Genomic DNA, 25,641 nt, shown 5'->3' with positions numbered 1-25,641 from the left:
CTGTTCTGGCTTCTGTGATAGCAGTGCAGCCTGCATTCGCTCCATAAGACGCACACACATTTCCCCATACTTTTTAGGAGAGAAAAAGTGAGTCTTATAGAGCAAAAAATACAATAATTAGGAAGAAGTGTCATGGTTAGGAAGGGAGTGAGCATGGGAAAAGACAGAGACACGCATGTTGGACAGAAAGAATCGGCTAGGGCAGTGAAATGAAAAGTAGGGACCTCAGGGAAGCATGGTAGATGGGGCAGAGGCTAAAGGTAAAGAGAGACCAAAGAAGCAAAAATGGATGTTGGTGGGGGAAGAGAAGAAAAACTCTGCATGGAGCATTAAATAAATTATTATTAATATTTGTTGTTGTTATCGCCACCTGCCCTTCACCAGAAGGCCCCGCAGTGGGTCACAACAATTTAAAATCCACTATTAAAAAATAGCTAAAACTAATTAGTCATAGGAATAGGGTGGGCTCTGAAAACACACATCTTAGGTGTGAAAGGCTAGGGGAGTGTGTCTTCAGCATTTACTGAAAGCTGTACAGTGAAGAAGCCCGAGACTTCTCTGGCTTCTTATATAGCAAAGGGGCCACCACAGAGAATGCCCTGAAAAACAGTATTGCGGTTGCCTAAAGAGAGCCCTGGGAAACAAAGAAGCAGTGGTGCTAAAGTGCATGGGGTTGGGAAGGGGACATGAATTCGAACTAAACAGGTAAGAGAGATCTTCAGACACAAGTTCAGTTTGCTAGTATATCTGTTGCTGCACTTAAAAGCTGTATGCAAAGCAGTCAAACTACAGTGGTACCTCTGGTTAAGAACTTAATTTGTTCTGGAGGTCTGTTCTTAACCTAAAACTGTTCTTAACCTGAGGTACCACTTTAGCTAATGGGGCCTCCCACTGCTGCTGTGCCGCTGCCACACAATTTCTGTTCGCATTCTGAAGCAAAGTTCTTAACCCGAGGTACTATTTCTGAGTTAGCGGAGTCTGTAACCTGAAGCATCTGTAACCTGAAACGTCTGTAACCTGTGGTACCACTGTAGTGTGTGTCTATTGTAAGGTCCTTAATACCAAATAAATGTTTACATACTTTCTTCCGGATTTCTGTTTACCCAAATCCTAGCTTCACATCAGCCACATGCCAGGAATCACTTATCGACATAATTTTTCCACTCCAGCTCGTGATTACAAGTTCTGAAACTAAGAATAGTGCCCAAGTTTGCTTTCCCCCGCTCCCAATACCTTGTCCTCTTGTGATATGTTTTTTAGTTTGAAAGCGTGAGGACAAAAACTGTCTTATCATTGACATCTGCAAGCCATTGCAGGAACATTCTTTAACTGAAGAGTGAGATAAGAATGCTTTAAAATAAGTGAATAGATATGCTAAGGGTGTTGCCATCTGTGTTTGTTGGTCCCTGGCATCATCTCCAAGTCTTCTTTTGAGGCCCACATACCTAAGGATAGAAGTTGATCAATACCGCGAAGAACACGCACACATTCTTCATCTCGGGAATGGGATCCCCATTCACCTTCCTGTGGTTTGTACAGCAAAGATGCCAGCTCCTCTGTTGTCACAGGAACACCAGCCCCAACCTCCTCCGGGTAAGCAGCTACAGAAAACCAGGGTCAGGGGGGAGGGAGACAGAGACAGAAAGACATACCCATTAGAGCCTCTGCCACTGTACTTATTCACAAATTATTGATACCCAATGAAGGGGATGGGGGAACATATTTACTTCCTTCTGGAATTGGCTCCATGTCCCAGGGGCTCATCTTTTCTCTTTCATTATTGTCCCAGCTGTTAGAACAAAAATTGTATTTAAAAACTTAAAACATACACAGATCTAGTGCAGAACAGTAGCAGTGGCCAGACAGCAGGGTCTCCAAGACCAATTTCAGTGCCCAGAAATATTCATATGGGTGGAAGCAATCATTCAAGTAACTAGTCTGAAGCTGCTAAGGCATTTATTTCAACATTTATCACACTGTGACTACTTGTGAAGTGACTGAAAGCTGCATCCAACCATGTGTTGCATGCAGCATTCAGCCGTAAAGAGAATTTAATTCTAAATCAATCACACCATGGTGTGTTATCAAGTGCTGCAACAAGATATAGTCTACATTTTATTTATTTTAAAGCATTGATATAATGATTTTTTGCTTGAGAAGTCTCCAAGTAGTTTTAAAACAAGCAACTGAATACTAAGCCAAGTGAAACAACAAAAAACATTAAAAGTTTTAAATTCACACACATATACAGACCACATCAAATAAAAAGTTCTTTTTAAGTACTGTATATAAAAGGTAAAGGACCCCTGACAGTAAAGTCCTGTCGCAAACGGCTCTGGGGTTGCGGTGCTCATCTCGCTTTACTGGCCGAGGGAGCCAACGTTTGTCTGCAGACAGTTTTTCCAGGTCATGTGACCAGCATGACTAAGCCACTTCTGGAGAAACCAGAGCAGCGCACGGAAACAGAGTTTACTTTCCCACCAGAGCAGTACCTATTTATCTACAGTGGTACCTCGGGTTAAGAACTTAATTCGTTCTGTAGGTCTGTTCTTAACCTGAAACTGTTCTTAATCTGAGGTACCACTTTAGCTAATGGGGCCTCCCGCTGCCGCCACCCCACTGCCACGCGATTTCTGTATTCATCCTGAAGCAAAGTTCTTAACCTGGGGTACTATTTCTGGGTTAGTGGAGTCTATAACCTGAAGGTAACCCGAGGTACCACTGTACTTGCACTTTGACATGATTTGAACTGCTAGGTTGGCAGAAGCTGGGACCGAACAACAGGAGCTCACCCTGTTGCGGGGTTTCGAACTGCCGACCTTCTGATCGGCAAGCCCCAGGCTCAGTGGTTTAGACCACACCACCACCCGCGTCCCTTTTAAGTATACACACACACAACAGCAGAAGCATAAGACAGTCATTAAATGTCTTGCAAAATAAAGAGTCCAAAAGTGGATTATATTGGTGCCTCTAAAGCCTAAGGTTAATGGAACCACCACTAAAAAGGCCCCATCTGTGACTGACAAGGTAGAAGCCACTTGGAGAAAATGAGATCACAATGTTTAAGCATGTTAAGAGGGGAGAAGGCCAGAAACTATAAATTACCACCACCCTACATAGTTACAGCATAATGATGTAAGAGGTTGCCTTATACTTGGGCCAGACAGCCCCAGATTGGCCAAAATCATCCCACCTAGAGCAACCCATGACTGTCATAGGGAAGAGTGGTTAGGCACCAGAGAAGGAGGAGAGGCAGGCAGCCTCTGCCTCACTGGCATACACAGCAAGCAAAAGCTTTGGGCTGTTTATCCCAAGGTGACTCTTTGCACTAATGGAAACTATTTCTGCTCATGGAGTTAATGGAACCCAATTTTGTCAACCCATCTCTACCTCCTGTGCCATATCTTACACTTTCCCAGGTCTCCCAACCCTTAAGAGCAGGTTTTTTGGCGATATGGGAGGCTGTAGGAGGTAGGAGAGATGAGGAAAAACTAGGTGCCCCACCCTGCGTAAACTGGACACAACCTATTGCTTTTTCGTAAGCACTGTAGCTGACTGCTAAATAGTTGCTAAGCAGTATAATGCTGCTGGCTCTTTGCTGCTGAGATAGAATGTTTTAAACGTCTAGTCTTGTTTTGTTGCTGTTAAGTGTGTATTATGATTTTATTTTGTTAGCTGCCTTGTGGATCCTTATGGTTCAAGACACAGGTACAGACACTGTATGTACATCATTGTATCAATCAGTGAGCGTGTTTGCTTAATTCACTTAGAAATACAGGCTACAGAACTCAGCTTTTCTTGCAGTGGACTTAAAAAAAATGCATCAAAGTACACACAGCCACACTCATAGTCATTCTTACTGAACACTGTAGCACTGGAAGGAACTATCAGGATAATCGGACTGGAATGGTTGTTGACTCTCTACCGTTCCAAACCACCATGCATCATCTATTATACTGCGGAATCTATCTCCTGCAACAGAAGAAGTTGGAATGAGCCAAGTGATATATGCAGAAAAAGCACAAAAATACTAATAGTGGTGTGCATTTTTTTTTAGAGTGTTGTTTCTTTTTTCTGTTTTTCTCATTAAAACATATACATTGCATTTAAAATATAGTCATTTACAAAATGTGTAAGATTACATCAAATAACAAACAAAAACTAAAATCCGAAAACATTTCATATGTTTAATATGGAGCTAGCCAATGGTAAGCTAGCACTCACCAATCTGCCAGTTCCTTTCTTTGGCTTCATTGTAAAACTGATGCAGCACAAGGAAATCAATAACATCTGGCATATCATGGTACCTGTGAAACAGAAGTGTAATAGCTCTTCAGAAGGAGGTAGTACAACCACAGATATGGCTTGAAGGAAATTATGATATTGATTCATATGTGCATTAGCAACTTTGTATTAATGTAACATTTTTATATGAAACTGTATTTTTGCAGCATTTTGTTTGTTGCTGTTTCAGTTTTTTGTACATAGCTTAGAGATATTTTAAATATATTAAGCAGTACAGAAATTAAATAATCAATCAATCAATCAATCAAAGAAGCCAGGCTAAATACTGCAGGGTGTTGGTGCACATTTTCCACCTTTTTGATAACATTTAAATCATGTTCTGTGCTTCCCTGCCATGTGATCAAATACACTGTCCACGTCTTGATGGCACAGGAATGTAATGAGCATGCTTCTTTTCCTAAATATTATTAGGGAGACAAGTTTTTGAATTAGGTTGGGTGGGGGGGGGAGAGAATGTGAGTTGGTGATGGACAGGCGCCCGTTTAGCCAGCAACTTACTTAATGGAAAATGATTCACCAGTCATTTTGCCTGAGGTTGGATAAAGAAAGGCAAGCTTCAAGCAGCAAAGTGTAGGTGGTCCAACTTCATACTTAATTCCCACAATCTTCACAAATTCTTGTTCCTGTTTGTCAAAACAGCACTGGAGGTCAAAGCTTAGTTGTGCATGTACATTTTCTTTGAAGCACATACACAAAGAGGGTTGTTCTAAACAAGTGTGAATTCCCAAATTGACCATAAAAAACAAGTGTCCCCCCGCTGCCGCTTTTCATTCTACATTGATCCATTTTTCATTCTGCATTAACTCATACATTCATGTCCACATTCTCACATGTATATTAATAACCTATCGCCTCCACACATCCATACTCCCTATTACTACTTTGCACGGGAGTTGGAGGGAGGAGGGGAGAAGCTCAAGAATATGATGGCAGGGGAGAAATTCAAGTTCACAAATGCAGATGTGCGGTTTCTGATAATGGCCTCTACACAATGTGAAGTTGAATGTGACCTTCAAGCCAAGTCCCACACTCCTGGATATCTGCTCTCTACTTGTGACACAGTGTAATCTGCACCAGGTGAGTTAATCAGATAGATGCTTCTGCACAGGATTATTTTGCCTCAAGTCTCCTTAAGTCTCTGTTGTTGGCAGGATGTGTGACTCAGACAGGTAGAGTATATGATTTGCACATGGGAGATCCCAGGTTCAATCTCTGGCATCTCCAGGTAAGGTTGGGAATGATTCCTGCCCCAAAGCTTGGAGAGCTACTGCTGATTTGTGTAAGGCAATAGATTAGTCAATGGTCTAACTTGGTATTAGGCAGGTTCACTGGGTTTATTCAACCCAGTGATAAAAAACAACAATATAACTCTGAAGCTCCCCTTACCCTGAGTTCTATTTTATTCCATGGTTGTTTCTGCATGTTTACACTGTAGATCTTTGCCTTTCGAACTGCACGCACATAAGCTTCATGCCCTTGCCTGAAATAGATTACCTGAAAGGAAGAAAATTAAATGACACTCTTATTCACAATACACCAAGCCTCAGCTTTCAGAACTTATCCTTAATTTGGAAATAAATATCCCAAAGTAAATAAATAATGCTCCGCTTGCTAGTTCCTAAACATGCATCATTTGTGCATGCCAGGAGACACAAGGGAAAAGAAGAGACCTCAAAGATGCAGAAAGATCAATGTATTAAGGTTCGATGTACGTATTTAAAGAAACAGGACTTCCGATTCTTCGGGGATTGCTAAAACAATCTTCTGTGCTACGTGACAGAGCAGACTTTGCCAACCTGATGTGGAATTTCCAGTAATTTTAAACTTGTCTTATTAAAACAATGTGTATAAAACTATTAAAATCTACATAATGAATTTTAAAAGATTTTAAAAATAATTATTCCCAAGATGCCTGAAACATTTAATCTGGGGATTATAGGGGCAGAGGTTCCAAAGGAAATAGTTATGTTGTTTATGTTTATGTATGCTCCTACCACAGCCAGAATCTTGTATGTGCAGAAATGGAAAGAAAAAGTCCCAATGAAAGAAGAACGGATTTTAAAGTAATGGACTATGTAGAGATGGCGAAGTTGACAGCAAATACAAGAGATCAAAAAGATGAGAATAAACTATAGCCAAATGAAGTCACAAGCAGGATTTGAATAATAGGCAAGGGAAGGAGAATAAATAAACAACTGCAATATAAGTTATAATACAATAGAAAATAAATGGCAGCAGATAAAGGAATACAGCAGGTACATCTTGGAAGGACGGATGGGAAGTCAAAATGTAAGAAATTATTATACTGAAAGTGAATTGAATGTCAAATTTTGTGGGGGGGGGACTAATAAAATTATTTTACAAGATATATAATAAAATGAAATAAATTGCATAAAATGATTGCCAAGTACTTGCTGTTATCTTATATAGGCCTGAGCGTAACAGAAAAGTTAAAAAACGAAGTGGCAAGGAGATGAGACAAAACAAGATGGCTGGCTGAATCTAAGCAGAGAAGTATGAGGAAGACACCTTCCATCAGCCCAAGTGCTTCGTCCTTGTTGGGAGCTGATCGATTGGTCTGACGAGGTTCATGACGCTCCTTTTGTACGTCAACTTACTACAGCTGAAATAAAGAAGTTCATTGCCGAACTCATTCAAGTTCCACTGTGGCCCTGTCATGCTCAGTCTATGGAGAGGTGTGTGCAACAAGTCACAGAGGCAGCAGGGCTACATCAGAGGCCAAGAAGCAAGTTGGCAGTTGATGTCCAAGAACGAAGCAAAGCAAGACCTGATGAAACTTGTTTAAGTTTCTTATAAACTGATGTCATTTTTTTCTAATGTTGCTTTATGTTGTACACTTAGTAGGATATGTTTTATGCAGAGAATTTAAAGTTTTTATAGCATTACCTGACATTTTCAGAAGGCAAAATTAAAATTAAGTTTGTTTTTCTAAAAGCAGTTTCTGTGCTACTTAATCAAATGTAGATTCACCCAGCTAAATGTTGTCGAATCACAAAAAAATATTAGCAGATTTTAATTCCTCACACCCCAAATTATATACAGTGGTACCTCAGTTTTCGAACATAATCCATTCCGGAAGTCCATTCGAGTTCCAAAACATTCAAAAACCGAAAACTGAAAGCGGAAGCCTCAAACCCAGCCAGATGGGCAGGGTATAAATAATAATTTATCATCATCATCATCATCAAAGTGGAAGCCTCAATACAGAAAACTCAAAACAGAAACTGTGTTTCCTGATCGACTTTCAAGGCGCGTTCAAAAACCGAGGCATTTACTTCTGGGTTTTCAGCATTCGAGTTCCAAAACGTTCGACTACGAAGGCATTTGAAAACCGAGGTACCACTGTATTTAAGACCCCTCACTGCAGAAATTTGCAAAAATTAGGTTTCACCCCCTAAAATGACATGCCCTACTCCAGTTAAATAAACAAATAGCTACCTCATCCCCCATTTGTGGAACGAAGGGGGAACGCCGCGGTATGGTATCCAGTATCCAATGTGGAGCAAACCATTCTTCAGTGGGCTCACCATCCATCGAAAGCCGTCCACTAGGTTTCTTAAAACAAAAGCATTACAGAGTTTAAACACAAGTACCGTATTTTTTTCGCTCCATAAAGCACACTTTTTTCCTCCTAAAAAGTAAGGGGAAGTGTCTGTGCGTCTTATGGAGCGAATGTGTGGTTGATTGCTGGCTTCCTTTCTGGCCCCGTCCCCTTGCCCAGGCTTCCACTGTTGAATGTTCTGCAGATGGAGGCTGTTTCTTTCCCCAGTGACATGTGACTGGCTGATTGGATTATCTGTCTGGAAACTCTAGAAACGGCTCCCTTTCCTCTCCTAAAGAAGCTGCTGAACTGTGAGTTCATAAAAACAGGATTTTTCCCCTTTGCAACGTAAGCTCAATAACTTTGAGCTGATCTTCAAAAAAAGGGGGCTTTTCCCCTTTGCAAAAGAAGCTGCACAACTTTGAGCTGATCCCCCCCAAAAAGGGGCTTTCCCCCTTTCCTCCTCTTAAATCTAGGTGTGTCTTATGGAGTGAAAAATACGGTAACTGGTTTACCTTTCCCAAAAGGGGGGGGGGGGTAAAGTTTTACTCAAAAAAGCCTAAAGACCTTTTTCCTTGTCTGTTTGGGTTTTTTGCGTTTTTCTTCCTGTCCCTTCATATCTTTCATATTTTCATCTTCAGAACTGCTACACATTTTGCGAGTTGCCTGTCTTGTTTGTCTTTTCGGAGGTTGAAGGTTTATTCCGGCATCTGCAGTCCAGTCAGAATATTCACTGGATGAATCGCTGAAAGATTCACATAACAAAATTCTTAGAAAATTCTTAGAAAACCCATTTTGTTCCCAGTGGGACATATTTTCAGGGCCACAAAGGGAAGACCAGAGCTTCCTGGTTGGGGGTGGGGAGGGGGAATTACTGATTATACTGGATGAAAAGCAAAAGGAAATAAAAACCTAACAACAGCCAAGTTAGGGTTTAGAATATATATAAACTAATACTATATTTCACAAATACCTTTCAAATTAATATATACCTATTTTTATAACCACCAAAATATAAAAGGTAGAAATTGATGTGGCTCTAGGGTATATGAAATCATTTGTAAATGATGAGCTGCATACGAAAGCAAACATAAAATCCTTCATTCATGACTAATATAAAAAGTGATTTTATCAGGAACTCGGTATCATGAATACATTTACACATCTCTACCTGGCAGATCTACTAATATTGAGGCCTATTCAATTTCTCAATAAGAGAAAAAGTAGCGTTTAATGATTGCTGCCACTCTTCCTTCTCCCAAACCATGGAAGGCCCTCAACTTTGCCTGTGCCATGTAGCAGCACTGAGAAGAGAAATGGGGAGGACAGCAAATCCACCTCTACCTAGCAGCGCTACTGCCCATGAGGCCTTTGAGCTTCATCAAGATAGAAAGAGAAGATAAACACCACCTGTTGGTTATTGCCACCTCCTTTTTGTTTTTTGCTCTGTTGCTATGGTGGCAAAGGACATAAGTTTTTTGCCGTTAGTGCTTGTGGGCAACAATTTACAGTGGTGCCCCGCAAGATGAATGCCTCGCAAGACGGAAAACCCGCTAGACGAAAGGGTTTTCCGTTTTTGAGCTGCTTCGCAAGACAAATTTCCCTATGGGCTTGCTTCGCAAGACGAAAACGTCTTGCGAGTGTTGCGATTTTTTTTCGCTTTCCCCCCTTTTTCTAAGCCGCTAAGCTGCTAATAGCCTTTTAGCCACTAAGCTGCTAAGCCTTTAATAGCTGCTAAGCCTCTAAGCCGCTAATAGCGCTAATCCGCTAAGCCACTAATAGGGTTGCTTCGCAAGACGAAAAAACCGCTAGACGAAGACTCGCAGAACGGATTAATTTCGTCTTGCGAGGCACCACCGTATATCAGTCAAGGCAAGAGCCTGCATGGTATGGAGAGTGGGGGTCAAAAATGTTAAGCTATTCAAAAGCCACAGAGTGTCAGTTGGCACATAGTAGGGTCCTCTTTGTGTTACATGCAGAGAGGAAGTGAATGGGCTGCCATAAAGGAAAACTGCAGATTTAAAGACCTAAGAGAAAACAAAGTTAAATAGATTCCCCTCCTTTAAGGTAGTTTAAGAGTTGCTGTTGTTGTTCAGTTCAACAAGGTAGACAAACCAGAGCAGAGAGAAATTAGGGAAACCACTTTGTGGAGTGAACAAAAGGTAATATAGTTCTGTTTAGAACAGAGGACTCAGCCGACCCAAACTGGGAAGATCTGGGGAGCAGGATGGCTCCTCCCTCCAGGAAGAGGAGGCAGAAGACTTGAAGATCCCTGCCTATCCAGGTGAGTGGGAGGAACCATTTTATTAACTGAATGTGCTCCAGTCCACTCTGGAAAACAACAGTATCGAATGCTGCTGAGAGTGCAAAGAAAACGAGCAGGATTGCGCTCCCCACATCGCCGATAAATGTTATCAAGAAGGATGACCGAGTCCATACGATGACCATGTCTGAATGCATCCAAGTAATTAGCTTCCTTCAAGCATGCCTAAAGCTGGACTGCAACCACCTTCTGAAGCACCTTGCCAAGTAAGGGGATATTTGTCACTGGGTGATAACTGTTTAACACTTCTAGGTCCTGTGAGGTCTACCCCCCCTCCATTTACTTTTTACTGTATTTTCATACTACAACCAAAACAACAACAATATCGACAAGGCACAATATAGATAATGTTTACAGCTATGTTGAGTATATGATGGAGAAGTTGTCAGTTTGGAAATGAAGAAAAGATTTACCATTACAGCATAAAAGGAAGGAGATTACAACAGTGCTGTTGATTAATAGTAAGTACATTTATTCTGGGACAGTGTGGTGAATGTTATTTAGTTGTTTTATTTATTTGTTAAATTATGTTATTTATAGTATAGAACTATACTTTTTATAGTATAGTTTTCAATAGTTATTTATAGTATAGAGTGCTATTTATTTCTTAAATTTATTAAATGTAAGTATTCCATGTTACCTGACCCGATGGGGGTTATAACAAGTGTTCATTGGTGTGAATATATGCTATAAATGGCCACCACTATTTCAAATCCCCCCCCCCTTTGAAAGGACCTTAATCACCCAGCTGTGGTATGCTAGATGTTCTGAAAGTGCTACATCCCATATTCTATCAAGCCAACCCTTCATGGTGAATCCTCTTGATTTCCAGTGCCTCTCTATTTCTAAGCTGGCCACTGCTAGTAATAGAGCTATTAATTTTGGATGTAATATATGAGGACCTTTTGAAAGTGGAATCATTAAAAAGGGCCAAAGAAGGGTCAGGCATTTTCTGTTTCATAATATTCATAATAAATAGATATTTTATCAAATACAGTGATCCAAAAATCTTGCACAAAACAACACTCTCACCACAACCCATCCAACATTCTGGAGATTGATTCTATTCAATTTAACTGGGGTCCAATGCTATCTATGTATTGTTTTGAAGGTGGGTTCTTGAATTCTGCAGACATGGTTTTAAAAGGTAATCTAACCCATTTAGCATTCTATACTTCATCCTGTAATTCCAGTCCCATGTCATTCCCAGACACTCCTTTCAAACATAACATGTTACCAGTCCATTCCAAAAGAAGTGCCTTATAAATACAAGAAGTCACCACTTCTGAATTAGTGACCCCCTGTAAACCCTGTTATTTTCAGGCCATGTGAGTGAGTCCCTAATTAAGACCTAAACTGCTGTTGAGCAAAAGCAAAAGATATGGCTCTTCATCATAAGACACCAAAGCCATTTACAGAATAAAATATTTGAAACCTATTAGGACAGATACCATCCAAAAGTTGATACAGCTCCTCTTTTCTTAGTACAGTAGTTTATTATTTTTATAGGTATTGCATATTCTATACTCTTGCTCCCCCTACTGGCAAATTGATAGTATATTTCTATATCTTTTAAAGTTTTCATGCTCCAATATAGGTAGGTGTTAAAGGAAAACTGTAAAATGCCAATGATTCTGTCCAGCTTCCCCTGGACCTGCATGGTTTCTTTAAGAAAGGCATTATTTAGACCTGTAATCGTCATCTTATTAAGGTTTTGAAAAGGTAGTACTCTTAATCCAGAAGGGTCTATGCAAAGTTCTGCATCAACCCATGGAATAAACCAATCTCTGACCTGGTAGATGTTTCCAAGACTACATTTATCTAGCTATCTCTGCTGCCATCCTATCCAAGTAGGAGCTTGTGTAGGATAGCAGCAGGGAGGTTTTCCTAAGGAAGGGGTGCACCACTGCCTCCTACAAGGCAGCTGGCACCTCCCTACTCTCCAATGAAGCATTAATCACTACAGGGATCTATCCAATCTCCTAGAGCTAGTTTTAAGAAGCCAATATGAGAAAGTGTCAAGGAGGCAAGTGGTTGGTGGCAGTTCTTTAAGCAGCTTGTCCATATCCCCAGGATGCAATAATCTAAACCAATAGATGGAACAGATGTTGCTCCATAAACTTCCATTGGACTTGGCATCCAAGTCTGTCTGAACCTGAACAATTTTGTCTCTGAAGTATCTTTGCAAAGTTGTTATAGCACACCTCTGAAGGCGTCAGAGCATCCGTTATTGGCCAGATCATAAAATCCCATTCACTATTCTGAAAAGTTCTGCCAGACAGCTAATTGAGGGTGCAATGGTGGCAAAGAAGTAGGCTTTGTTTGCTCCCACCACTGCTACGTTGTAGGCATGATGGTGCTTCCTCACGCATGTTTAGTTGTTTGCACCAAATCATACATCAACTGTACTGTAGTCTCTACCCCTCCTATTTCACCCCACACAAATCACTGGAATACTGAGGCGATCTATGTGCTTGACAATGAGGACACTGCTCTGCTGTCATTTATGCTATGGTTGTTTAGGCATGTTACAGCAAACCAGCTTGTCTAATAAGGTAAAGGTAGAGGACCCCTGACAGTTAACTACAGTCGCAAACGACTCTGGGGTTGTGGTGCTCATCTTGCTTTACAAGCCAAGGGAGCTGGCATTTGTCCGCTCCGCAGTGTTTTTCCGAGTCATGTGGTCAGCATGACTAAGCCACTTCTGGTGCAACAGAACACCGAAACCAGAGCAGTGCACAGAAACACTGTTTACCTTCCCGCTGGAGCAGTACCTATTTATCTACTTGCACTTTTAGGCATACTTTCGAACTACTAGGTTGGCAGGAGCTGGGATCGAACAACAGGAGCTCACCCCATCGTGGGGATTCAAACCGCCGACCTTCTGATCGGCAAGCCCAAGAGGCTCAGTGGTTTGAGTTATGTTTTTTTGGGTTACGAACGTTTTTAACCCAGAAGTGAGTGATCTGAGCTCTCTGAAGCCTCGCCGCTGCCTGGAGCCAAGCCCGGACATCCGCAGGGCCTACGGGGGCTCCACGAGCCAGGCCCCAACATCTGAGGGACCTACGGAGGCTCTGCAATCAGCCTCCAGCCACAGGAGCTCTCTGATGACTCCACAAATGGCCAGAGCCAGGCCCCGACATCCGCAGGATGCCCAGCAGGTCGCGTCCCAGTCCCAAAGTTAGGTAAGGAACACTTACCTAACAAAGACTAAGAGCAGTGAAGCTGTTAAGAAAACAAATATGAGCCTGGACCAAAAAGCCCTTTACCAACCCTTGCCCCACCGCCAGCTGTAGCAAGATGGGTGGCATCTAGCCAGGTAAGCCCACCTACCCTGTGGGAGGGGGGGAGTGTAAAATTTTGGGATTCTGCAAGGGATTTTGGGATTTATTTATGTGAGTCTGCTCTGTGCCTTTGTTTCTGCTTTGCATAGGGCTAGGAGATATATTGATAATATTGTCCAATACCAGTTTCCAGACCACAATGCAATGACCATTTAAAAATAATTCACAATACATGGCAAATCACTGTGTGTGTGTGTCCGCGCGCACACACACACAAGCGCATGCACAGACATAACATGTGTTTGCCTGGTAGCAGTTGGCAGAAAGCTCGGTTTCATGAAGCCACTGCCAATGCTGAGTCACTGACTTCCCTCCCAGATGTCGCAAAAGAAAAAAACCAAACATATTGCCCTATGTCGTTCACACCTCTTTCCTCCCTTGCTCCTGTGTGTGTGTGTGTCTGACTTACCACACATCCAATCTTTACACTCCCCACCCACCCAATTTCCATGCTCTTTTGCCCAGCCGCATGCCCAATCTTCACTCCCCCCACCAGCAGCTATCTCCAAAGACTGAGCCTTCACCCACCCTGCATAGTTCCATGTTTCAGACAGTGTGATATATCACTAAATCACAATGTTTAGCTGGTGATATATCATGATGTTGAAAACCAGATATCACCCAGCCCTACATAAGTACCTGAGTAACTTCTCCCCCTTGGTTCAAGCAAGCATACTGTGTCTTGTCCTATTTGAACCTGGGCTATGCTTTACAAGTTGTAAGCCAGAAATAAGCCAAGGTTTATTACTGGTTTATTTCTGGCTTACTGCTTAGTTTGCATGAAACACATAAACCACACTTTACATTCATAAAATATGACAAAGCATACTTGACTCGTTTGAGCCAAGGTGGGGGGTGGGGAGAATTGGGAGAAACTATTGTAATTAAAAACATGGTTTAAAATGTGCAATTGAGGCTTTACTATAGAGACGTGTCACTCTAGACACACGCGTGTTTAATTCTGGGGGCCATCAAATATGTTATATGAATTTATAAGTTATTTACTTTTTTCCTTTACATTTTTTACAGCTTGGCTGTTGATCTGCTGTGATTATCTTGTTCAGACTCTGCAGAGGATGAGACTAACAACAAGGGGAAGCAGGTAAACTGAAAGGAAGAAGTTAGCACTCACAAGTTTATTTGCTATCAGTTTAGCAGATAAAAATCTGCACTAATTTCTGTTACTTGTACAAAATTCTTGTTGTTGAGCAGCAAAATGTTCCTATGTAGAGCTGTGCACACCGTGCCCTCCCCACATTAGGTGGCCTTGTATCAAGTAGCACATTCATTGTGAAATATTCCCCTTTAAAACAGAGTAAGAGAAATTACCTAGAGCTGCTTTCACTTTGCCATGCAGTGACATTGTCGTCCACAGACGCATCACTTGTGCCACCTGTGTCATCTTCCTGAGAGGGGAAGAAAAGAGAAAGCTTTGTCCATTTGCTCTATCACTTTGCTACAGTCACAAATTTGCTAGCAGAAAGATGAGTTCCCTCTCATATTGCACACCTCCTGTTACGTGTAGGTCTAAAAGACACTGTCAATAACTAAACGGGGAAGGGCTGCAGCTCAGTGGTAAAGCATCTGTTTTGAATGCAGAAAGTCCCAACATCTTCAGGTAGGGCTGAGAGAGACTCCTGCCTGAAATCCTGGAGAGCTGCTGTTGCCAGTCAGTGTAGGCAACACTGAGCTAGATGGACCGATGGTCCCACTTAGTATACAGCAGCTTCTTATCTTCTCAAACTGATTCAAAGGAGTGCAAAGAAAGCACCTGTGTCCATCTTTTGTCACAAACTGTAAAATCCAAAGCTGAGCATTAAGCAAAGCTTTAGTAACTGCTCTTGACATTAGATACAGCGGGCGAACAGAAAACTGCAAGGGAAAACATCTTCCATGAACATCAAAGCTGTCATTACAGCATTCCAGAACTAGCAGAGTGCCAGACTCATAACAGCAGTCCTGTTAAGGGCAAACAGCCAGCATTTCTTCCTCCAGAATGTTTGCAGACCTGCAGATTGGACTCAAATAGCAATAAGGGGAGATAGCTGAATTAATAATTATACTTAGCATCTGTAAGCATCTTATAGATGTGTTATAAGGATTACAATTAGATAATGCAAGAGAAGAGCTGTAATTCTTACAGCAACCCTATGAGGTCATACTATCACCCATATTCTCAGACAAGCATGCTTTGCATAAAGCCACCCAGTAAGTTCATGATAAAGGCAAGATTTGAATTGGGGGTTCCTGTTTCATAGCATCTAAGCCACTACGCTACACAAACTCCCAACCATAACAATTTGAGGGTGATCTAAATAGCTGGTAGGGGTTTTCGTACTGGCAAAACCAACCTGTTCACAGATCACTGCCAGCTCCTAATTGTCCAACTGAATTTGTCTTGAACTCATTTCCAGTCTTACTTCTGCTAATTGTGACAAAACTCTAACTCAACATTTTGATCATATTTGGTAATGGTTTAAAGTCCACCTTTTATTTTAATGCTTTCCCCCACTAACACGATTTAATATAATAACCAGACACCTGACCTCAGAAGAGCTTTCAGAGTCTTCCTGAGTATGTGAGCTTCTTCGTACACCTTGTGAATGATGATCAAAGGTGGAGCGTGTTTGGTAAGCATGCTGACGCTTGCGTTGGTTTCTTCGCAAAGATCGCCCACTGCCAGGTTGATAATCACACTTTCACAGTACCAGGGAAGAACAGAACACAGAATTTGAGATTACAGAGGAAAGTTTGCAGCATCGAACATCAAGATCAACCAAATCTATGCAATAATGTAGGGCTGACTCATGCCTGTAATGCTGAACTATGGCTCTCTAACAGGTGAGCATTTTTATTCAAAACCTTGGTTGAAGTATTTGAAACATCCATTTTAGCCAGTAAAAGGGTCTGTTTCATTATTCCAGCCTTAATATTCATTGTGTAGATAAAGTTCTTTTCCTCACTGTACCCAAACCCCCAAGTGTTTCAGGAGCATACTGCAGTATAAGCTATAATAAACCCACAAGCAATTCAAATTAAACAACTGAGCTAAAAGCAGAAGTAGGGAACCTGTGGCCCTCCAAATGTCAGACTCCAACTCCCATCAGAGGCCAGAGGTGATGGGATATTTATTGGCAGGGAGGCCGTGAGTAGCACAGTGAACAGGACACCATCAGAATCCTTAACCTGCCTCATGTGTTCAACACAAGTTACAAACACTTTAGATCTGTACTTAGGCGGGGGTGGGGTGGGGAACAAGAAACTTGGGGGAGAGAGACTGAATTCTTACAAACTATACAGTGGCACCTTGGTAGTCGAACAGCTTGGGTCCCGAACAAATCGGCTCCTGAACGCCGCAAACCCGGAAGTGAGTGTTCTGGTTTGCGAACATTTTTCGGAAAATGAACATCCGAAGCAGCTTCCGATTGAGTGCAGGAAACTCGCCTTAGTTTTTGAACCAAGCCGAGCCTTGGTTTTCGAACCATTTCGGGAGTCAAATGGACTCCTGGAACAGATTAAATTCGAGAACCAAGATACCACTGTACATGGCGGGGGGGAATCTGGTCTGGTGTTGCCCTGAAGACTTAAGACAGGCAAAGATTGGGGGGGGGGGGAGCACAACACTGCCCCTGCTGGCCCAAACTGTGGGTGAGTGAGATTATATTTAAAACTGGTCTGATGTTTAACAACAGTATCTTCAGGCTTGAGGGCTGGCTGACAGGACACTGGTTCCCCAGTTGGAGGAGGAAGAGCCAGCATGCAGCAATCAACAATTAAGCATTCAATACCCTCTGTATCTGCCCTGTCTCATGCCTTACACCATACCTCCCACTACCTGCAACCACTATAATTGGAGCCTCCTTGCTCTCCCTACCTAATCCCTTACTCTTAAAAAGGTAAAGGACCCCTGACAGTTAAGTCCAGTTGTGAACGACTCTGGGGTTGCGGTGCTCATCTCGCTTTTCTGGCCAAGGGAGCCGACATTTGTTTGCAGATCATGTGGCCAGCATGACTAAGCCACTTCTGGCAAAACCAGAGCAGCACACGGAAACGCCATTTACCTTCCCGCCGGAGCGGTACCTATTTATCCACTTGCACCTTGATGTGCTTTCGAACTGCTAGGTTGGCAGGAGCTGGGACTGAGCAACGGGACCTCACCCCATCGCAGGGATTCAAACTGCCAACCTTCTGATCAGGAAGCCCTAGGCTCAGCTGTTTGGACCACAGCACCACCCACGTCCCCAATCCCTTACTCTTACTCCCAATTTATTAATGTATATGAATATACATGGAGTTTGTCCATTTATCTGTGTAGTCTGAGGACATGAATCCACTTGTATCATTCTTCCTAAGATGAGGAGGCCCAAATGAGATACCCTGCAGTTCCCTGGCTCTCTACTCAGAAGTCAAGTTTAAAGCTACGCTAAGCTTATTCATCATATTATGCACCACCAGCCTCATTCACCTGCAATTTATGTAGAACTTTGCTCTTTTGCACAAGCTTGGATACTCCCTAAAAAATCCTGGATGCCTGTGGTATTTCAGCCCTTCCTCCCAATAGCACTGCCCACCAAAGCATTAAGATCCTATATCTGTGCTTGGCTAGCTAGCTCTTAGCATGGAATACACAGGATTTCTGAAAACAAGCAAAATTTCTCACCCTTTGTAAAGTATGGGAAGGCTTTCTCTTCTTTTCAAGAGTATACAGATGAATTTCTAATTCGCCTTTTGCAGCTCGGCATTCCTCTTGAACTCTTAAGAAGATGGTAAGTTTGGGTTAATCTTTGAACCTTTAAACATGTTCTTAGATTTTCATCACCCTGGATTCCAAGCTTTTCTTTTTTCTTTTTGCTGGGGGGGATTCAGAATTTTCCCCATCTATTGAAGCTAGTGTACTTCAATCTAGAATTCTATATGCACTCCTGCTATGTGTTCATTTCAACAGAGAGATTAGATCTGCATGCACAAAAGAAAGACGCAACAGCCACCACTTAACTGAACGGGGAAACTGTTCTGGATGCGAAAATTTGATGCGCAAACTGGAGCTTGCTCAGCCAAGATAGTTGGTGGATAAGTGTGGTCTTTATTTTGCACTTAAAGAACAGACGTCAGTGCAGGGTGGCTAAAAATGTAATCCTGTGCAATTTCCTGTGGCAGGCCACAGTGAGCACAGCAGAGTTTATTCCTGAGTTCACATGTATAAGATTTCATGCACAAAGCTACCATTTCTCAAAACTGCAAATTTAATGGGATAAGAGAAAAATATTATGCTTTTAGGACTTTTTGAGCAAATCAAATGGTCTTTGATTAGAGCAGTTGTGGGAAACCTTTCCCAATTGGTGAGCTGGATCCTGAGCTCCCCTACCCGGGGAAGGCCACTTTGACAGGTGAGGAGGACTGCCCACCTATCAATCACCTGCCATCAGCATGACACCAAGCAGTCAATTTTTTCCTTTGTAGCACAAACTGAGCTCAAGCCGTGCTGCAAGGAAAAATTCAATCCAAAATTACCACTGATAAGCTGATAAGGCACTGTTCAAGCCTGGCTTTTGGCTGATTCCTACCAGTTTGCTGTTACTCTCAAACAGCTGAACTGCAGCAACAGCAAGTCTCACTTGCGAAAGAATAAGCAGGAGTGCACTTTAAGGCTCCAAATTGTTCACTGGCAGCTACATCACAAATGACGTCAGGTGTGGGGCAAGTGGGTGTGGTCTTGGAAAATGGCTTTGTGGGCCAAACAGGGACTTGTACTAGGTCTAATCAGGCCTGTGGGCTAGAGGTTCTTCATTTCCAGATTAGAGGGATCCTTACAGCAGCGTCTCTAGGAAGGGGTAATTTATCAAACAATGCCCCTTGCAATTCTACAAGGACTGGAACAAAGGTGTATAGAGTGCTGTGTTTCTGTGGTGCTGCAACTGGTGTATTCATGTTCCAAGTCCAGCAAAAGCAAGGGAACACTAGAGAAAAGCAACACAGCTATGTAAACACTATACTTGGGGCCTTGTTGCTTAACCCACCAAACCACATCTCTCTGCTGCCTATGTCTGTCAATTTCAAGTATGAACTGGTGAAGAACCAGCCTTGACCTATGCATTTGTTACCTGGGCTGTTGTGACATACTCCCTCAGTGAAGATGGAATAATTAAAGCTTGGTCACTCCCTTTCTAAAACAACCAAGAATTCAGATATTCTCTGCATGTGGTAGTGTATAATATAAACCTGCAGCAAGGCCTCTTGATGCTGGGGAGTGCAGTGAAAACCTATTCCCCAAGCTAGGCAGAAATCAAAGCTGAGGCACAATGGAGACAAAAACTGTTTCTATTAACATACATTCAAAAAGGATAACACTTGAAGGTTTCACTATTAAAGGCACGGTATTTATTTTCTCTCTGAAATGCCGTTTTAGGTTTAAACTTCATTTATAATTCTCTACAACAGAACTGTTTCTATTAAAAGTACCTCCTCCTACAATTACTATTTGCTTTCCCTCTTCCTAAAGTATCTCTATCCTCTTTCTCAGTCTATTTCCTCCACCTGAGGAAATTAAACAGGCTTATCCTGCCAGACAGACCCCTAAGCACACCTAGCTACTTTTGTAGCCAGGCTCTATCTGCCATGTAAACTTTCAAATTTCTTTACCAGCCCCATACACTTCTGACTGGCTGTTTCTCTCCCCTGCCATTACTGGCTAAGGGTTTCCAAGATGATGACCTACAGGTATGTCTGTCAGTTAAACCTCCTACTTTGGCTTAGGTTTAGAAAAGCTAAAGAAGGGAGTTGGTGTGACAGCAAACAAACAAACAAACATACTCTGCTGATCTGTAACATGGGTGGTCCTTAAAACGATTCCAGGAAGATCATGGCACACACATGCATAAAGACAAAACCTGAAATAATTCTAAACATTGTTTTTACCTGCTAACCCCAGGATGCAGCTCGTTCACCACCACTCTTCTACTCCATGCCATGAGATCCCTCTCCGTGGCCATCTGACTTCTAGGAGCGTTGTGGTGCATCTGCCGAACACCTTCAATTTGACCACTCCGTCTGAGCCCAACATTTGGGGGGGAAGCTATATCCAAACTTGGACTTCTCAAAGCTACCAAAACAAACCAGAAGACTAATCAACTTCCCCCACCATGTTTGTTGTATCAAAAGAAGACCAATGAACACTGAATCCTTCTACACTTGTCTAGAAGAATAACAGGAGATGACTCTTACCATTAGCAGGCTGCAATCTGATTTGCAGAAGATTTGGAGTAGCTTCACTTCCATTAAGTCTTCTCTGATCTTGCTCTCGTTGTAGCTCCCTGATCATTCCATCAAGGATGCTTTCTTCTTGGTCATTAGTTTGCTGCCCAATCACCTGCTCCACAACTTCGCCATCACCTTTGCAAGAAAAAGAGCATCAAGTGAGCATTCTGAGATGTACAACAATACTTTATTAGAGTGAATGCCAAAAGGTGTGCCATGGGAGACCCCGAAGCAGGTTACCATGTGCCCATCAAGAACCTTGTGCTAGCCAGTGAGCCCGCATGTTAGTACTGAACTGAACTATTTTTCCTTGACACAGGTGAAAGAAGAGCCCCGTGCAACTCAGAAGACTGCATTCTCCATTTAAAATAAGAATTAAACGTAGGAACCGCTTGCTCATTAAAAAAAAGGAACTGTCATCTGGCTAGGTGTTTATGTATGCACAATATTCATCTTGCCTGCAGGTTTAGGATCCTATCCAACGCAGAGCCTGGAGGTCTCTTTGGAGGTCAAGGCTTGTGATCCTGCAGATAAACCTTACTCCATCTGGACTGGAAGAATCTCACAGTAGTTTGGAAACAACCTGAAGAACCCCATCTCAAGGACAACTCACTCGTCCCCCCATAATCCATCAAACCCTCCTTTCAGTTCCTGATTCCCACCCACCCCCAGGTCTCAAGAGCAAATGCAGCAACAGACCTGACAGGAAGTCCAAGGGGCCAGAGGAGCACCTACTTGGCTCACAGACAGTTCTATTGCTGCAAGTCTACATGGAAGGGACTACTTGGGGGGTGGAAGGTGATCCTGCTGCAAACAATGACCTAGCAGAGCAACTGACAGTGATTATAAGTCTTCTCTGAACCTGTACTGGGTTAACATATCATCACTGTCATCATCTTATTTGTATGCCACCATTCCATTCCATAGTTAGAAACCATGACTCCAGCTCCAGCCTGGATCAGCACCAACTGGAAGCAGATCACCCCTATGGATTCAATCTTTTACACCTTTGACCAGATCTCATTTGTGTTGTGTATTTGTTGATTTTTCCAAGTCTCCCTTGTACTGTGTAATTTTCTGGCCTCACTCTGCTAAAACGTTTTTGCAGGTGATTAAACCTATCTATAAAGGTTAAAACGTAATGCACCTGATGAAATGGTAACTGACCAACAAATATGATACAATAAGTCTGTAGGTCTTTAAGGTGCCACTAGACACTGTTTTTCATTTTTCTTTATTTTATTCTGAAACAGACTAACACAGCGCCCACTCTGGAATTTGTTCCTAAAGGTATTATTGTCACACTTGTCCTAGGACAGTGCTACTCAAAGTGGTAGTCCCTGGACTACTGCCAGTCCATGGGCCATCAGCTGCTAGTCCATGATGAGTTTCCTGCCCTCATTATTGAATGTGTGGGTCTCTTGCACCAAGCAGCAGATCCTGCTGCCACTGCCACTTCTCTTTCTGCTTTTCACTGCTTCCCACCAGCTTGAGCAGAGGTGAGTCTTTCATGGAGCACTAGGCCTTGCAGTCTTCCAGGCCTGACTGCCTGACTGGGCAGGTATGATGACAGTGACAGCTATTCTCTGACCAGTCAAGAGAGGGGTGAACGAGAAAGGGGAAAAGACCTTCATCAGATCACCCAGTAAGAGTTGTGGGGAGAGGAAAATATTATTTTGACTTCTTGGGGGGAGGGATTGGACTGCAGTCCCGTGTGAGTTCACTTGAGCCCTGTATAAGGAAGCACCTACAGGCTGTTCTAATCTGAATCACAGGAACAGGAGTATAGCCAGTGGTGGAGCTAAATGTTTGGGGCCCTGAGGCTTGAAATGTTGTGGGGGCCCTTCGCAACCAGCAACAAACCACTTCCTCAATAGGGTTTTTCCACAACTGATTAATTAAAAAGAAAGTAACTACTACATCACAGATATTGATTTAAATTGCTGTACTGAATTATCTCACATGTACAAGTCACTGGTGTGAAAAAAAAAATCCTTTGCCTTTTAGTTTCCAAGCTACCTTAACACTCCACCTTTATAACATCTGAACTACTGACTCTCAAACTTCAGGATTGTTGAAATATATACAACAAAAAATTAATCAATTTGAGTTGTGTGACTCAAATTGGGTCTATTTTAAGCAATATGGGCTAAAGTCAGTATTAGGGCCCCTCTAAGACTAGGGGCCCTGAAGCTTAAGCTTCATTAGTTTCATAGTAGAGGACGCCCCCGAGTGTAGATGCATGTAAACAGATCAGGATCCTGTCTCATGAGAGCCTTTTCTTTGGGAAACACTCAGCTGAATCCTGAACATCTCTGCACATTCATTCACAGAAGCTCCACTGCATTGGCTTACTCCCAAATACAAGGAGTGTGCATGACACCTTTCTTCCCCACTGTTAATCTTTGCAAGCATATCTATCAGATAAACAAGACCAGAATATTTTTCAAAATTACTTTTTTAAAACACACATCTACACACACTTTCCCAGATTTATTTATTTTTTATTCCTTTTCAATAGCTGGTAGTTAGATGTTGTGGGTCACCATGGATGGGGTAATGCAATATAGATTTATCACAAATAATTCTAATTGTATCTGTATTGTATCAGTTCTCTAAATCTACACTCTGGTGTTAACTTCATTTCTATTGGAGTCCGTATGGAAAGTGACCACGCCCCCTTACTTCTGTCTACATGCGACCCAGTAAATAAGATCTTGAAGCCTGGTAACTCTGATCAGGCCTCTGATAGTATTTTGAAAAGGATTAGATAGTCCCCACAATTCGAAGGGACCAAATTCCTGGACTCAAGACAAAATGTAACACTGAGAACAACCCTTAGTAACTCACATTCTATTAAGGTAGTAATAACAACTTACTCCCAAGTAATAGACAACTGTGGTACAATAGCTAAGCCTGCATCTGTTACCCTCTCTAATCCCTCCCCTTGGTTTGACCAGGAATGCTATACAGAGAAAAGATTGCTCAGAATATCGTTCAGAGACCTTTGCAAAAAGGGTGACGATAAAACCAAAAAAACCTATTTTACTCGTAGGAAGTTATATAATGAACTTATTGCTAAGAAGAAGAAAATATACCATCAAAATAAATGGACACACTTAATAAATGCACTAAAAGTGAATGATCATAAAACCTTCTGGCAAATAACCTCTGGCTACCAGAATACTATTTTTTAATTGTACCTACCATTCCCTCCCAAACCTGGGTGGACTACTATTTTAAAATACTCAAAATCTCACCCTGCTTTCTTCCAAATGCTGATGAGCCTGTCCTCTTTACTATACCAAACTTGCCCCCAGTAAGCTCAGACAAAATTATGGAACTTATTGCAGAGCTAAAACCCCGTAAGGCCCCTGGATCTGATGGGATTTCTGCTGAGGTTTTGAAAAAAGTATGCACATCTTGCTAACCTTTTAACTCTCAAAGATGAATATGGAATTATACCATAATCATGATTAACTTCTGTAATCATCCCAATTTATAAAAAAAGGTGATCCTGAACAGCCGTGTAATTATCACCCTATTGGTCTCCTGTCCACTATAAGTAAACTCTAAACATTTAGAGCGCTATCTGTTGGATTGGATTAAAAGGAATAGAAATATTGGTCCTTAACATTTGTAAATCAGATTTACAAAATAGAAACAAACTATTGATCACTGTCTCTCACTTGCCTTTCTAGCGGATAAGTATATGAAATCCGAAAGGGGAAATTTATATGTATTCTTGCCCCACATTTATTTAATCTATTTTTGAATGATATGAAACAACATCTACTCGTTGTGAATGGCAACCCTCCTAGGTTAGGATCTAAGGCAGTTCCTATACAGTGGTACAAACAGTCCTGCTTACGAACTTCACAAACCCAGAAGTAGGTGTCCCGGGTTGCGAACTTTGCCCCGGGATACGAACGCAATCCGCTTCCGAGGCCTATGTAGGGAATGTGCGCCTCGGGTTAAGAATGCTTCAGGTTAAGAATGGACTCTCCAGAACGAATTAAGCTCGTAACCCGAGGTACCACTGTACATTTATATGCAATGACACTGTCCTCCTCTCCTGCAGGTGGTGCTGTGGTCTAAACCACTGAGCCTCTTGGGCTTGCCGATCAGAAAGTCGGCAGTTCAAATCCTCACGATGGGGTGAGCGCCCATTGCTTGTCCCAGCTCCTGCCAACCTAGCAGTTTGAAAGTATGCCAGTGTAAGTAGATAAATCGGTACCACTGCGGCAGGAAGGTAAACAGCATTTCCATGTGCTCTGGTTTCCATCACGGTGTTCCGTTGCACCAGAAGCAATTTAGTCATGCTGGCCACATTACCCGGAAAGCTGTCTGTGAACAAACACCAGCTCCCTCGGCCTGAAGAAAGATGAGCGCCGCACCCCACAGATGCCTTTGACTGGACTTAACCATCCAGGGGTCCTTTACTCCCTCTCTTTTTTTTTAACCTCTCCTGCACCAGAGTTCTAAAAGTTCTAAAAGCGTACTTTCATTACTGTCAAGGAAATCACCTATCGATTGATTATTGCCAAAGAGTTGGCATCCATCTAAATTGTGTATTGGTAATCAAGAAATCGATCAAGTTAAAAGCTTTAAATACTTAGGGATCACCTTTTACAATCTAAAATGAGTGACCATTTGTGCTCTGCAACACAAACTAAACAATTGTATTTTCTTGATGGTAAACAGAATGTGCCTGCAGCAGTTAGGCATATAGAGCAAAAACTGTATTGCAACTCCTTTATGGGATTTCCTTATGGATAACTGACTTTAACAACCAAGTCGAGGGTGTAGAGGCATTCTTCTTCCAACAAATTCTGGGGGCTCCAAAATGTGTC

At 42.2% G+C, this 25,641-nt stretch overlaps 1 protein-coding gene and 1 long non-coding RNA gene across 2 annotated transcripts in view; one reads left to right on the top strand and one right to left on the bottom strand.

The window, feature by feature from the left end:
• BRWD3 (bromodomain and WD repeat domain containing 3) overlaps window positions 1–25,641 on the bottom strand; it is a 69,226-nt gene that overhangs the window by 11,988 nt on the left and 31,597 nt on the right. Inside the window, exons 18-30 of the mRNA XM_082208455.1 lie at window positions 20,756–20,923; window positions 20,450–20,633; window positions 18,195–18,288; window positions 16,081–16,230; window positions 14,864–14,940; window positions 8,435–8,612; window positions 7,765–7,881; window positions 5,692–5,799; window positions 4,804–4,928; window positions 4,225–4,307; window positions 3,861–3,972; window positions 1,728–1,789; window positions 1,446–1,601 (exon numbers count right to left, since the gene is read on the bottom strand). Of these exons, the coding sequence (XP_082064581.1) occupies window positions 1,446–1,601; window positions 1,728–1,789; window positions 3,861–3,972; window positions 4,225–4,307; window positions 4,804–4,928; window positions 5,692–5,799; window positions 7,765–7,881; window positions 8,435–8,612; window positions 14,864–14,940; window positions 16,081–16,230; window positions 18,195–18,288; window positions 20,450–20,633; window positions 20,756–20,923 (1,614 nt within the window). The remainder of the gene's footprint in view (window positions 1–1,445; window positions 1,602–1,727; window positions 1,790–3,860; window positions 3,973–4,224; window positions 4,308–4,803; window positions 4,929–5,691; window positions 5,800–7,764; window positions 7,882–8,434; window positions 8,613–14,863; window positions 14,941–16,080; window positions 16,231–18,194; window positions 18,289–20,449; window positions 20,634–20,755; window positions 20,924–25,641) is intronic.
• LOC309524105 lies at window positions 14,459–18,657 on the top strand. Its single transcript, XR_014215796.1, has 3 exons — window positions 14,459–14,636; window positions 16,203–16,375; window positions 18,480–18,657. It is a non-coding gene; the product is annotated as an uncharacterized lncRNA (long non-coding RNA).

Source organism: Podarcis vaucheri (genome assembly GCF_965113315.1).
Source record: "Podarcis vaucheri genome assembly, chromosome: Z".
NCBI classification, from domain to species: Eukaryota; Metazoa; Chordata; class Lepidosauria; order Squamata; family Lacertidae; genus Podarcis; species Podarcis vaucheri.
This window is presented reverse-complemented; position numbering and strand designations above follow the sequence as displayed.